Source organism: Pagrus major, chromosome 12, assembly GCF_040436345.1.
Source record: "Pagrus major chromosome 12, Pma_NU_1.0".
Lineage (NCBI taxonomy): Eukaryota > Metazoa > Chordata > Actinopteri > Spariformes > Sparidae > Pagrus > Pagrus major.
This window is the reverse complement of record NC_133226.1, coordinates 1709668-1722911: the sequence shown is the minus strand read 5'-3', so window position 1 is coordinate 1722911 and position 13244 is coordinate 1709668. Positions and strand designations below refer to the sequence as shown.

Genomic DNA, 13244 nt, shown 5'->3' with positions numbered 1-13244 from the left:
CTCACAACTGGGCTGCATTTTTTGTAAACTATGCTTTTACTCATGAATCATGAGACACAGATTTCTTAATAGTATTGAAACAATTTACTCACTTTCAGGTTAACCAACAAATTACCTGGTTTAGAGAATCTAGATAAACTATTGTAACTTGTTGAGTAAAATTTTATAAAAGAGTGACAAAGCCTACTTTTCCTTGAAGCACACACAAAGAAGAACTGATGAGCACGCCTAGTGAATTGATTTGCTGCTGGAAATTTAGCTGTATTGCTTGTTTATGATCCAATAATTTAAACCACCTGAATGTTGAACATATTGTGATCCTGACTGTAGTGCTCACAAGAAGGCACCATCAGTCCTGGGAGATGAAGGAGACTCATCCTGTTGTGTCTGCAGTGTAAACGAGACCACTGAGAGAATCAACACTGACATCTAATGTGCTTCTGTTGAAGAGAGATGTACAGCTGCAGGGGCGGACACAGACAGAGAGACTGATGAGAGACAGAGAGATTGATGAAAGAGTTGTTAAGAGCTACGGGGCGAGCTGCAGCAGGCCCTGTCGTGGTTAAACTGGTCGTCTAGCATCACAATAAAGCTCCAGTCAGGACAGAATACTGATGAGGACAGAGGACAGCCTCCTTCCCCTCCTCCACCACAGCACTCCCACCTCTATTCTTTTCTCCCTCCTTCCTTATTTCCTCACTCTCTTCTTTCTGCACTCTGTCTTTTATTCCTCTCTGTCCCGTACTGCATGGCTCCCTTTTCCTCCCTCCTCTCCTTCCTCTTCTTCCAACCTTCCATCCTTCCATCTCTCATTTCGTCATTCTTCTTTCCAGTACCTTTTCCATCCCTTGCTTACCTCTCTACCGCATTTCCTCCCTTTTTCTATCATTTATGTATTCTTTTTATTGCTCGTATCCGTCCCCCGTCTCCCTTCCTCTCTCCTTTCTCTCTGTCTCTCTGCAGTCCTCCAGTCGTTGATTAAATGGCGGCATGGCGGTTGGTTGATGATCAGCTCTGTGTCTGCAGTGCGCTGATGTCAAGGCGAGGACGAGGCAGTATATTAACGAGGATCCTACTGTTAACGAGCCGTTCTTTAAGGCTCTCATAAAAAACTCTCAAGCAGCCTGCCAACATAAGTGACAGAGAATTCAGCTTGTCCCGGCTCGACAAGACAGAAAGTGTGTTTGTGTGAGTGGATGTACTGTTGATGACCTTGTCAGTTCCTGTCTCAGCCCTCAGGGTCCTAACTTATCAACTCCTGACTATCACACTACAACTCTGTGTCAGACTGTGTATCCCAAGAGAACTCGAGATGGGTTTACAAATCTCTGTAGAACTACATATTTGTTTACATACTTCTACAGAACTACTGATGTGTTTACTGCCAATGTAATTCTAAATTCTACATTGAACAAAACAGAACCATAGTTTTCTGTCTATGTATTTGATAATTTTATATAGGAGATCAAATGTGTCCATGAGTCTTTACAGAACTCCAGATGTTTTTTCATTCCTACAAAAGTCCAAATTTGCTTACTTATTTCTACAGAACTCCAGATACAGTTACATATTTCTACAAAAGTCCAAATGTGTTTATATATCTCTATAGAATTCTAGACACGTTTATATATGTCTATATAACTTCAGATACACATAATGTTACATAACTCCACGTGTCAGAGTATCTCTATACAAATCCAGATGTGTCTGTGAATGTCTTTCGAACTTCAGACTTGTGTGCGTATTTGAACAGAACTGATCAAAGATGTCTGTGTATGTCTGTAGAACTCCAGATGTTTTTCATCATTCATTCTTTGACAGTGTGTGTTGAGTTTAATTTTACAGGATATCTGAGTTGAAGCTTCTCTCCTTCTGTCCATGTATGCACCCACAGCCACACACACTCTCTCCCTCAGTCTCTCTTGATGTTGCTGGTTCTGATACATTCTTCTGTACAGATATATCACCTGATAAACACTCACCTAACCAGGACTCTGCTTAGTAGAATTAATTCTTCATCAAGTAAGGGACATAATTTTTAATCAAAGCAGATTATTTATGTCTGGACCACCAGACATAAAAAGTATAGAACTCCTGCTCTATAGAACCCACTGTGTCTACACAGTCATCTGTTTTGTTCTTTCCCTCAACTAGAGATGTACATCTATTTTTGTCTATTCCATTACCAACAAAGGATAATGTTACACACGGTTACAGGTTTACTTACCATAAACTTTAATAACTCCAAAAATACTTCCTTTAACCCCCTCATATACTTATTTTGGATTTTCAGTCGTCTAACATGAATCAGTGGGCAATGTGTCTTTAAAGATCCTCACAGAACTATGTGTGTCTCTTTACCAACTAGCCGTGACAGAGCAGAGGGCTCTTCCATTCCAAAACAAACCCTGACTGAGAGCAAAACTTTTATCCAGCTGATATCATACAGTCTGTTCAGTGTAAACCTGGAACATTATAAGTTGTTCCGCCAAAACTCTTAACATGACCTTTGTTGTGTCTAAATTTGTAAGTCGTACTAAAACACATACACTCTCTTAATATATTTAGACTGCCTGGCCACCACCTGTATTTAACTAAGCAGATAGGTCAGAGCCTTCCATTGGATAATTACTGCAGTGAGTAATATGTTTCAGCTGGTAACAAGTTATTTAACCCTAACTGATGCAGTGAGGAGCTTCTCATTTCTTAAACAACCATGTCTGAAGACAAAAGATGTTACTCTGTTTCAGAAGGGTCAAATTATTGGCCTACATCAAGCAAAGAAAACAACTAAGGAGATGCTGAAACTATTAAACTTGAGTTAAGAACTGTCCAACGCATTATTAAAACTTCATCTTAAAATCAATTAAATTAAATTAAAATAAAAAAAGATCATCTTCAACTTTTGGTGAGATCAAATGGTATGAAATCAACAACAGAACTCACATCTATGTTCAATAGTGAAAGTAAGAGCATTTCCACACACACCATGTGAAGAGAACTCAAGAGATTGGGACTAAACAGCTGTGTAGCCTTAAGAAAACAACTTATTAGTGAGGCTAATCTGTTTGCTAGGGAGCATGCAGATTGGACTCTGGAGCAATGGAAACGGGTCATGTGGTCTGATGAGCCCAGATGTACCCTGCTCCAGAGTGATGGGCCCATCAGGGTAAGAAGAGAGGCAAATAAAGTGATGCACCCATCATGCCTACTGCCTAATGTACCAGCCTGTGGGGGCAGTGTTATGATCTGGGGTTGATTCAGTTGGTTAGGTCTCGGTTCAGCAACGTTATGTGCCCAAAAAATGTCAGCTGACTGCCTGAATATACTGAATGACAGGTTTTTCAATCAATGGATTTTTTCTTCCATGATGGCACGAGCATATTCCAAGTTGACAATGCCATGATTCATTAGGCTCAAACTGTGAAAGAGTGATTCAGGGAGCATGAGACATAATTTTCACACATGGATTGGCCACCACAGAGTCCAGACCTTAACCCCATTGAGAATCTTTGGGATGTGCTGGAGAAGACTTAACGCAGTGGCCCGACTCTCCCATCATCAATACAAGATCGTGGTGACAAATTAATACAATTCTGGATGGAAATATATGTTGTGACACTGCATAAGCTGATCAAAATAATGCCACACTTTAGGAATGTTCAAACTAAGACTCAAAATACGGTCGGACTAAGAGCGTTCATAAGACTATACAATATTGCCCACCACTGAATTTGTAATGAATTGCAATACACTTGAGCTTCTGTGCGTTGATTACAGTATGAAACATTACCCTCTTCTATTTTCATAATGACTAGTTATACTTATGAGTGTCGTTACTCTCACAGGAGTTAAAAGCGCTCATTAGTGGTGGTTAAGTTCAGTTCACTGTTGGCAGAAAAAATGTGTGTGTTGTGCCTTCTTTCTCTCCTCACTCATCTCTTTTCCGTCCTTGCCCTCATTTATGTTTTTTCATCTTCTTTCTATGAGCTGCCAATAAAGTCCACCAAATGTCTGTCTCTCTTTCTGTGCCCCCTTCTGCTGTTTCTCTCAAGACTCCATATCCATCTCCCTCTCTTGTTCTTCTTCCTCTTTTAAAGAAATTCCAATCAAAGACAACAAGCATAAGTTTAAAAAATCTTTTTTGAAAGTTTCACCATAAAAGCATCCTGTAGAAAAATATTAAGAAACTGAGCTGTGAATATCATCACATCATGATGAGTGAAAAACAGCAGAAATGTGGCATTTCTATGCAAGTAATGAAGGATTTATGTCAGCTGTAGGCTGCCGAGTGAGCAGAGGAGGGCTGGCTGATTAATTCATAAGATGAAACTTGGCTGAGAGTTGGATGTGTTTCATTTATCTCACTTCTGCATGCCATAGTCTGCAGGAAGAGCTAATGAGTCTCTCTCTCTGATGAAGGCCTACATGCAGTATTTAACTTTTTTCAATTCAAGTTCACACAAATTGTAAATATCTATTCATTCAATCACACATACATTCACTCACTCACTCATGTACTAATTCTTTTATTCATACAGCAATCCATTTTTACTGTCAGTCAGTTATCCTTTCATCAAAACTGGCTAATTCTACCGCTACATTTGCTTTGCTACTTAGTGCAAGTTCTACTACTGCGACGACTGCTACTATCAATGTAACTTATAGTGCTTCTACTACTACTACTTAAATACAGCTGTTTCTGAAGTAGCTGCTGTGGGCTACTACTGGTTTGTTTGTTTTTTGAGTGAGTGAGTGAGTGAGTGAGTAAAAAACTTGAAACTGGTTGAATACAACAGTGACACCCAAGTGGGCAAGATTAATCTGTGCTGTGGTTCTGTGCCTGTCTGGTTGACAGTTGCATTGTGTCTGAGGACATTTGCATAAAATTCCCATATAGACCAATTGGTGCAACAACTGCTACTCATACTGCCGCTAAACCACTATTACTAAAGCTACTACTCCTAGTTACACTGGTACTGCTAACACTATTGCTGCTACTGCTGTTAATACCTACAGCAAATACTGCTACTCCTTCTTCTACTACAACTGCACCTCAATCCCCCAGGACAAGTGCATCTGGCTTTGAAGCCAATTTGAGATAGTGGCCATTACACATTATTATGACGTCACATGATGCACAACACCCCAAAAATACTCCCACCCCCCCTCCCAGCTTACATTGTGAAGGAAGTGGCTGTAAAATGGTAGATATGTTTTTCAGCGCTACTACCACCACAAAAAGATTAGTTTCACTATCAAAATCTGATCCATTTGGTCCAATCATATTTGGAAGATCTGGAAGAGCTGCATGATAAAGAGGGGGAAGTCCACCAGCTATTGGCCAAGCTATGGGGAAGATCTCGGTATTTTAAATGTATTTCTCTATACTCTATAACCTACTCTATACTATACTATACTCTACTTTACTTACCCAGAATTCATATGTTGAATGGGCTACACCTCTTATGTATACTCCTTCTGCTAATACTGCTGCTTGACCTACTGCTGCTGCTGTTATAATACTACTACAAATACTATTTTAATGCCAGTACTATTTCTACAAATGGTTTTCCATGCAATTCTTCTTCCACTACAATAATTAAATGCTACTGCTACCCCTACCTTTGCCATACTAACAGCAGTCAAATTTCTTCAGTTTCATATACTGATGCTGACACAAAAATCATCACTTGAGTGTGTCAGTATTATCTTGTGGATGATCATACCTGTCAGAGATCGTGTGACCGCACTCTCATACAGAGGAACTCCCTCTCCGGCATTATTGAACGCCTTCAGGGAAATCACATAGTGCGAGCTTGGCTCTGAGAGACAGATAGGGAGACAGAGAGAAAGAGACATAATGAGTTATTTTAAAGGACATTCAGCAAATAAAACATAGTACATCATCATTTCAAAATGTAACTTTTATTTCTTTCACCTTCTATAAACTTCAACAATACATATTCATTTAAATGTTAGGCTAGGTAGGTTCGCCCAGTTTTACTTTGAACATAACACTTCCATTCCCAATCCCGATTGTCTTATGTTGACTAGTTAACCCTCCTAGATAACCTTGATAACTGTCAGCCACTAAACTTAGCTAACTACTGCTAATAACTGCTAATCCTATCCATGTGCTTTGAAAACTCATGCAAAGTGGATTTTTTCAGCTTTTCAGTATCACATTTGTTGTAGCAATGGTTGTAGCCAAGCAACAAGCATTTCTATCTATTTATTTATTTACTAATTATGTCTGTAACTTGCTTATGGAAGGTGATGTCATGTCCTGTCATATTTGTGGTGGATATTTTGGTGCTTGCCCAGCCCTCCGCACCTCTGCAGCCAGCTGTCTCACTCCATGCTCTCCGGCATCTCAACGCGTCACGCTACCACCAGCGTCACCGTGAGCTACCACACCTCCACCTCCACGCTACCAGACAGGGACTCCACCTGGAGTGCTCAACTTCTTCACTTTACTACTTCCAGCCTCAGTGTCCGCATTTGGGTCCACACTCTACCAAACCGAGCTTAACAGGTGATGTAGTAAAATATACATATGGATGTCTAAAACATCCAAATGCATCATTGTGAATAAAAAAAAAAACCTGAGGTTCTGTCTGATTTCACATGAAATTGTGTTTGTTAAATTCATCCATTTTCAAACAAAGCAAATGTCTCATCTCATTTTCTTGACCGCTTTATCCGTGAGGGTCGTGGGGATGTTGCTGCTTTATCACCCCTTTCGGGGGGTTGCGGGGTTACTGGAGCCAATCCCAGTTTTCAAAGGCGCAATTTCGGGGTTCAGTATCTTGCTCAAGGATACTTCGGCACGTAGCTCAGTTCCACCTAGGGGAGCCGGGGTTCGAACTGGCAACATTCTGGTTGCTGGTCACCTGCTCTACCCACTGAGCTACAGTCGCCCCACAAAGCAAATGTGTGACTTCAAATGAGCCAGACTGAAACTTAAGGTTCTCCTGAATCAAACAATATATGGCACTTGATGCTAACTGCTAAAATGGAGTAGGAAAAACAAAATAAATACAGGCACCCCAAACATTGTTACAGGTTTTTAAGGGCTAACACTGGAGTCATAATTCCCCATGAAGAAATGTATCATTATTCTGGAATGATGAACTCAACATGGCCACCAGACAACAACTATGTCCCGTTAAGTGACTATGGTTGCGATTTGAGAATTTCATTTGCAGCTACTTTTTCTACTTTGATAGTAAAACACAGCAAGTTGTTTTCTCCAGGAATGTGACATCCTGAGTCCTGACCTGTCCTTGTCACATGATGAAATGATGACTGTAGATGTATGAACTGATTGCCATTCCACATCTCGTCCTGCCACAACTCGTTGCTCTTGATGTGATTGTGCTGCATGGTCCATGTAGTGTCAAACCCGCACATCAGTTAAACAAACACACCCGCTCTGCTCCCCAGACGCCTCGTCGTATGAATTAATGATCACTATAAATTATAAATGCCATGTACATTGCACTCACTCCCATGTGTGCATGCAACACCACGGCTGAATTTTATTTTTTCATTACTCTTCCATTATGAGACCTGAGACTTGAATTTTCATCTGCGTATAAAAATTCACCCAATTTGTTATTGTCTTCTTTGGCATGCAAATTGCTTGTTGCGGCAGCTGGGGAGGATGTTTTCTCTTTTTCACTCATTCACAATTGGATTTCCACCTCAAGCTGTTTTGTTATTTAATTCTTTTAAATTATTGATCGTAATTAAATGGGGATTTCGTCGTCATAATGAATTAATGCAACAGGGGAGCAGTGCTGTGTCAATATTGGCACTTTGTCAGAGGAGCAGCTTGACTTATGCTTAATGAAAATATTAAATATTGGTGTTGGTACATTGGAGATGTGAATTCATGGAATGATGAATTATTTTGGTGGTGATAGGTCTGGGATTAAAGAGAACCTAAGGAAAAGGTTTGGACTGCGATAGCAAATTATATCTGTGATTAATCTTCTGCTTATCCTTTCCCCTGTCTGCAGGTGTCTGGCTGGATTACTGTTACATCAGAAGTTTCCGACACCACTGCCAATTTGCCTCGTAGCAAGGCAACTGTGCAGATACAGTGCATTTTACATTCACAGCAAGGTGCTGACCTGCTGAGGCAGTCCACTGAAATAAGTCAAAATCAGGTCACATAACTTTTACTTCCACGTTTATTCCACCAAAATTTATTTTCAGAGGTTATCAACTTGACTGAAGAGTTACTGAAACTGAGACCTGACCCTGGCCTAAAAAACAGATGCATGATGGGTATTTTTTTAAAACCGATTCCAGACTAAAGTCTACATATCAGATTCAGTACATCTCCAGAGGAATATAGCAGGCAGCTTGAAGATGACTTTGAAATATAAATTAAACCTCAGTAAACAATTCAATTTATAACCGTTAAATTTAGCTGAGAACAGCTATGTAATCTGGTAATAAATTAAAATAAAATGTGCAGAAGTAAAAATAATATCTTTCAAGATGGCGCCGCGTGAGTGGCAGCCTGTTACAGCAGCTCTTGCTCACCTTTGAGCTTTTTCCCTTTTTTCTATATCTTTTTGTACTTTCTCACAGTTTTTATTTACTTCTTTTTGGAGCTCTCTCTCTGAGCAGTATGGAGACCAGAGTTGCTTTGCTCTGGTCTTACTACTGCTTTTTTCGCTGTTTTCCGCCATGTCCGGGGAACCTGTACACAGCCGGGGCCCCATTGTTTTCAGTAGGGATCAGCTGTTGGCCCCTTCGGTCTGTCATCATGGGGAATGTGAGATCTCTCCCCAACAAGATGGACGAGCTAACGGCGCTGACCCGGCATCAGAGGGACTACCCTGAGTGCAGCATTATGGTGTTCACAGAGACATGGCTAACGGCGCTGACCCCGGACACTGATCTGGATGGTTTTCAACTGCTGCGGGCAGACAGGACGGCGGAGAGCGGTAAGAGGAAAGGAGGAGGGCTGGCTGTGTTTGTTAATGACAGACTGTGTAACTCTGGGCACATCACTGTTAAAGAACAAGTCTGCAGTAAGGACATTGAAATTTTAGCGTACCGTACTACCTCCTGAGGGAGTTTACACAGGTGATCATGATCAACCTGGTGCATCTCCTGCCTGTGTACAAGCCCCTGGTTAACAGGCAACCAGTGGAAACCCGCACAGTTAAGGCATGGACTGAGGAGTCTGAAGAGGCTCTGAGGGACTGTTTTGACTCAACTGTGTGGGAAGTACTGTGCGTTTCTCATGGGGAGGACATCGACAGTTTAACAGGATGCATAACGGACTACATAAACTTCTGTGTGGATAACACCGTACCCACCAGGACTGTACGGTGTTTTTCAAACAACAAACCCTGGATTAATCCTGATATAAAGGCTCTCCTTAAGGAGAAGAGGGCCTTCAGGTCAGGCAACAATGAGGAGCTGAAGGCTGTGCAGAGGGAGCTGAGGAAGAAGATCCGAGAGGGTAAGAACAGCTACAGGAGGACGATGGAGGACCTTAGCCTTAAAAAAATCTCAGGGCAGAGGAAACCAGACTCTCAGGCTGCCGGGGATCAGACGTGAGTGAACGACCTGAACCTATTCTTCAATAGGTTTGACCAGACACCCACCCCTCCCCCGGCCCAGTCATCTCTGACTACATCTACAAAAGTTCTCTGATGACTCTGCTATCGTCTGCCTCATCAGGGACGGGGATGACAGAGCCTGCAGAGAACTTATTCAGGACTTTGTGGACTGGTGCCAGTGGAACCACCTCCAGCTCAATGCCTGGAAGACCAAAGAGCTGGTGGTAGATTTCCGCGGGCACAGACAACCCTGCACACAGGTGAACATCCAGGGAACATACATTGAGATGGTGGTATCTTACAAGTACCTGGGAGTTCACCTGAACAATAAACTGGACTGGACTGATCACACTGCAGCAACCTATAAGAAAGGTCAGAGCAGACTCCATCTGCTGAGGAAGCCCAGGTCCTTTGGAGTGCAGGGGGCACTCCTGAGGACTTTCTATGACTCTGTGGTGGCATCAGCCATTTTCTATGGTGTAGTCTGCTGGAGCAGCAGCATCACGGCAGCAGATAGGAAGAGACTTGATAAACTTATCAAGAAGGCCAGCTCCATCCTGGAATGCCCTCTTGACCCAGTGCAGGTGGTGGGAGAGAGCAGGATGATGGATAAGCTGTCATCGCTGCTGGTGAAGGAGTCCCACCCCCTGCAGGACACTATCACAGCACTGGGCAGCTCCTTCAGCAATAGACTGATACACCCCAAGTGTGTAAAGGAGAGGTATCACAGGTCCTTCCTTCCTGCTGCTGTCAGACTCTGCAATCAGCACTGCTCCCAGTAGACCTCACTGTGCAATAAAACGCATGTCTCGTTTCGGTTTGCACTAACTGGGCAATTTTCATACTAATCTTTATTATTTATTTATTTATTTATTTATTTATTTATTTATTTATTTATTTATTTATTTATTTTATAACAATACACTGCCCACACTGTCTATAATTACACTGTTTATATTTGTACATATTATGTATATACAAGTCTATTTCTTTTTCTTACCTTTTATTATATTGTTTATTTTTTACTGTTATTATTGTTTATTGTTATATTGAACTGTCCTTTGGCTGCTGTCATGCACAAATTTCCCTGTTTGTGGGACTAATAGGAATTCTGATTCTGATTCTGATAACCCAAGCTGAACCCTTACCCAACTAAGCCTGGTGCTTTATACAAGTAAATAGTCCCAACCTCAAGCCTCCTGGTCTCCAGGTGTAGCCTAGGCAGCTAGCAATGCAGACTTAAAGCAGGGATGGTAGAGGCACACGACAGTAGCGTAAAAGAAATCACTAAGCAACACTTAACTCTTACAACAGCTACTTCTGTAGCTACCTTCTAACACTTTTGGCGTTCTGCTGAGTACGGCAAACCAGCCATTCTCCCCGAGTGGACTGTTGGGCTACGACTTAAGAAAGTGTCAAGATAGGATCGCAAACGTCACTGCTTCAAGTCCCTAAAAACTGCGACAAAACTATTGACCACCTCAAGGTCAATTTACCCTTTCATTTACACTAATATGGCATGAAATGTTTCTGCAATGTTTTTGTGAAAAAAATGTTATGTCTGAACTGTAAATCAAACTGCTTTGAAGTTGTGGAAGATGTAGTTTTTCTTCTTTGACTGAGCTAGTTTCCTGCTAACTTCACAGATATACTTGAAGCAGACTGTAGTGGAGCACATTTTTACCTAGGTTTTCGATGGAGTAGTATCTCTGCTTGCTGTCCACTCGGACCGTCTCGGCGTAGGGACTTCCCACTCCGTAGCCAATTATGTAACCTCGAACTAGAATGTTTGGGCTGAGGGGGGGGGTCCAGGACATGATGATGCTGTTGGGAAGCGGCCTGACGTGCAGAGAGCTGGGCTGGTCTGGCACTTGACTTTCTGTAAAAAAAAGGAACGTCATACCAGCGAGGAAGACAACAGGAGGTTTCCGTTGGACTTCAGTTTTTGTCTGCCTGGCTACAGCCCCCTACCTCCACCACTGGCAGGTTTAAAGCTAACCCTGTTAGCAGTAGCAGGTACTTAGAGCAATTGGGCTAACAGATGCTAACCCTGTTAACTGTGTATTAATCAGCCCTGACACTTTGTGTTATTCCTCAACATCAGATTAGATCAGATTAGTGTGCTTTCAGTCCTCAGAGGGAGACGCTTCATATAACTTTATTGAGTGATAATCCATTGAAATGAGATTTGCGTCTCTCTGCCTGAAAACATAGTTAGTATGGATGTTTTTTTGTTTTTGTTTTGTTTTTTATCTCAGCAGCTTCCTGTTGATCAGGATGTCCTCCTCCTGAGCTTTAGCCTGAGGTCAGCATTTCTCATTATTGTGCTAGAAAATATTTAGTGACCAAACCCAAGAACTGCAGCCCATTTGTTAAATCTCTCTCCACTCACTTGTTCCTTTTCTTTCAATCTTTTTTTCATTCTCGGGTGAAAAAAAAAATCTTCCCAGATAATGATTAATTAATGACATTTCATGAAATTTGCAGTAGTCAAGTCACATAAGCTTCAGTTTGGGGCCAAATGATGGTGGTGCGGCAGCTTGTAGAGAAAATGTTCATCAGACACAAGAAAACTTGACTGTCTGATGGATGGGACGACTCTCCTCTTCTTTTATATAAAAAGTACAAAGTTAAAAAAGTTAAGTTTGTCTTGAGGATGGTGCCCTACATAAAAATCATCTAAGGGGAATGATGTTTTTTTTTTTTTTGATTATCAAATCCTCTAACACTTTACTTTAAACCTCTGTAATTACCTTATCAGTGTACTGTATGGAGAATTATGATGTACAACAAACTTTGATGTGGTAGACATTTTAAGTTAACTAATGTAAAGTAGGTCTCAACAGTTATAACTTTTAATAATGTTACAAATGTGTTTTTCAGAATTGAATTTTTTGTACAGCAGCCTCCACCTATGGATGCCTAGGAGTTATAGGTGTTTTCAAATGCATTCATAACCACTTAACTAATAACTGTATGTTATTTGTTTTTTGGGGAAGATTTTTAATTTTTTTTTATGAGAACAGCAACAATTTCCAGGGATTCAGTCTATGTTAATAGCCTACACACATCTAAATAGTAAGCAATACAGCTTGTGTCATTGTCTGACCTCATATATATGAAGAGGCAGAGACTTGAATGCGAAAGCAAGGGCAGGAAACTCCTGGGTACTTTTGCTACATACATGAACCATTTCATAAACGTTTGTATACTGCTTATAAATACTAAATAGGATGGTTTAAGTAGTTTCCTTTCTGTTACTGTTAATATTGGAGAAAAATCTCTTTAGCTTGTTTCTTGTGATGATCCACAGCACTTTTGTGGAAATGCAGTTCAGTTTTATACTCTGATAATATCTTGTCAAATACCCTTCCTATTCTTTCTTTTCCTCTTCTTTTTCCTTTCCTCTTTCTTCCACCTCCACCTCCCCCTTCCAACCTTCCCATCCTTCCTCCCCTACCCTCCATCTATCCATCTCAGCCTTTAACTGGTTAAATATTTATGTGTGTGTTGGGACAGTGGAGGTATTTATGGAGGTATATGCTGTTGTACAGATCGCTGCTATCACACTCACTCTCTCTCTCTCTCTCTCTCTCTCTCTCTCTCTCTCTCTCTCTCTCTCTCTCTCACTCTCTCTCTCTCTCTCTCCCTCTG

At 41.2% G+C, this 13244-nt stretch overlaps 1 protein-coding gene across 1 annotated transcript in view; it reads right to left on the bottom strand.

Annotated features, from left to right (window-relative positions):
- The window catches only part of dcc (DCC netrin 1 receptor), a 245377-nt gene that overhangs the window by 83868 nt on the left and 148265 nt on the right, over window positions 1–13244 (bottom strand). The window contains exons 15-16 of the mRNA XM_073478346.1: window positions 11275–11469; window positions 5730–5825 (exon numbers count right to left, since the gene is read on the bottom strand). Of these exons, the coding sequence (XP_073334447.1) occupies window positions 5730–5825; window positions 11275–11469 (291 nt within the window). The remainder of the gene's footprint in view (window positions 1–5729; window positions 5826–11274; window positions 11470–13244) is intronic.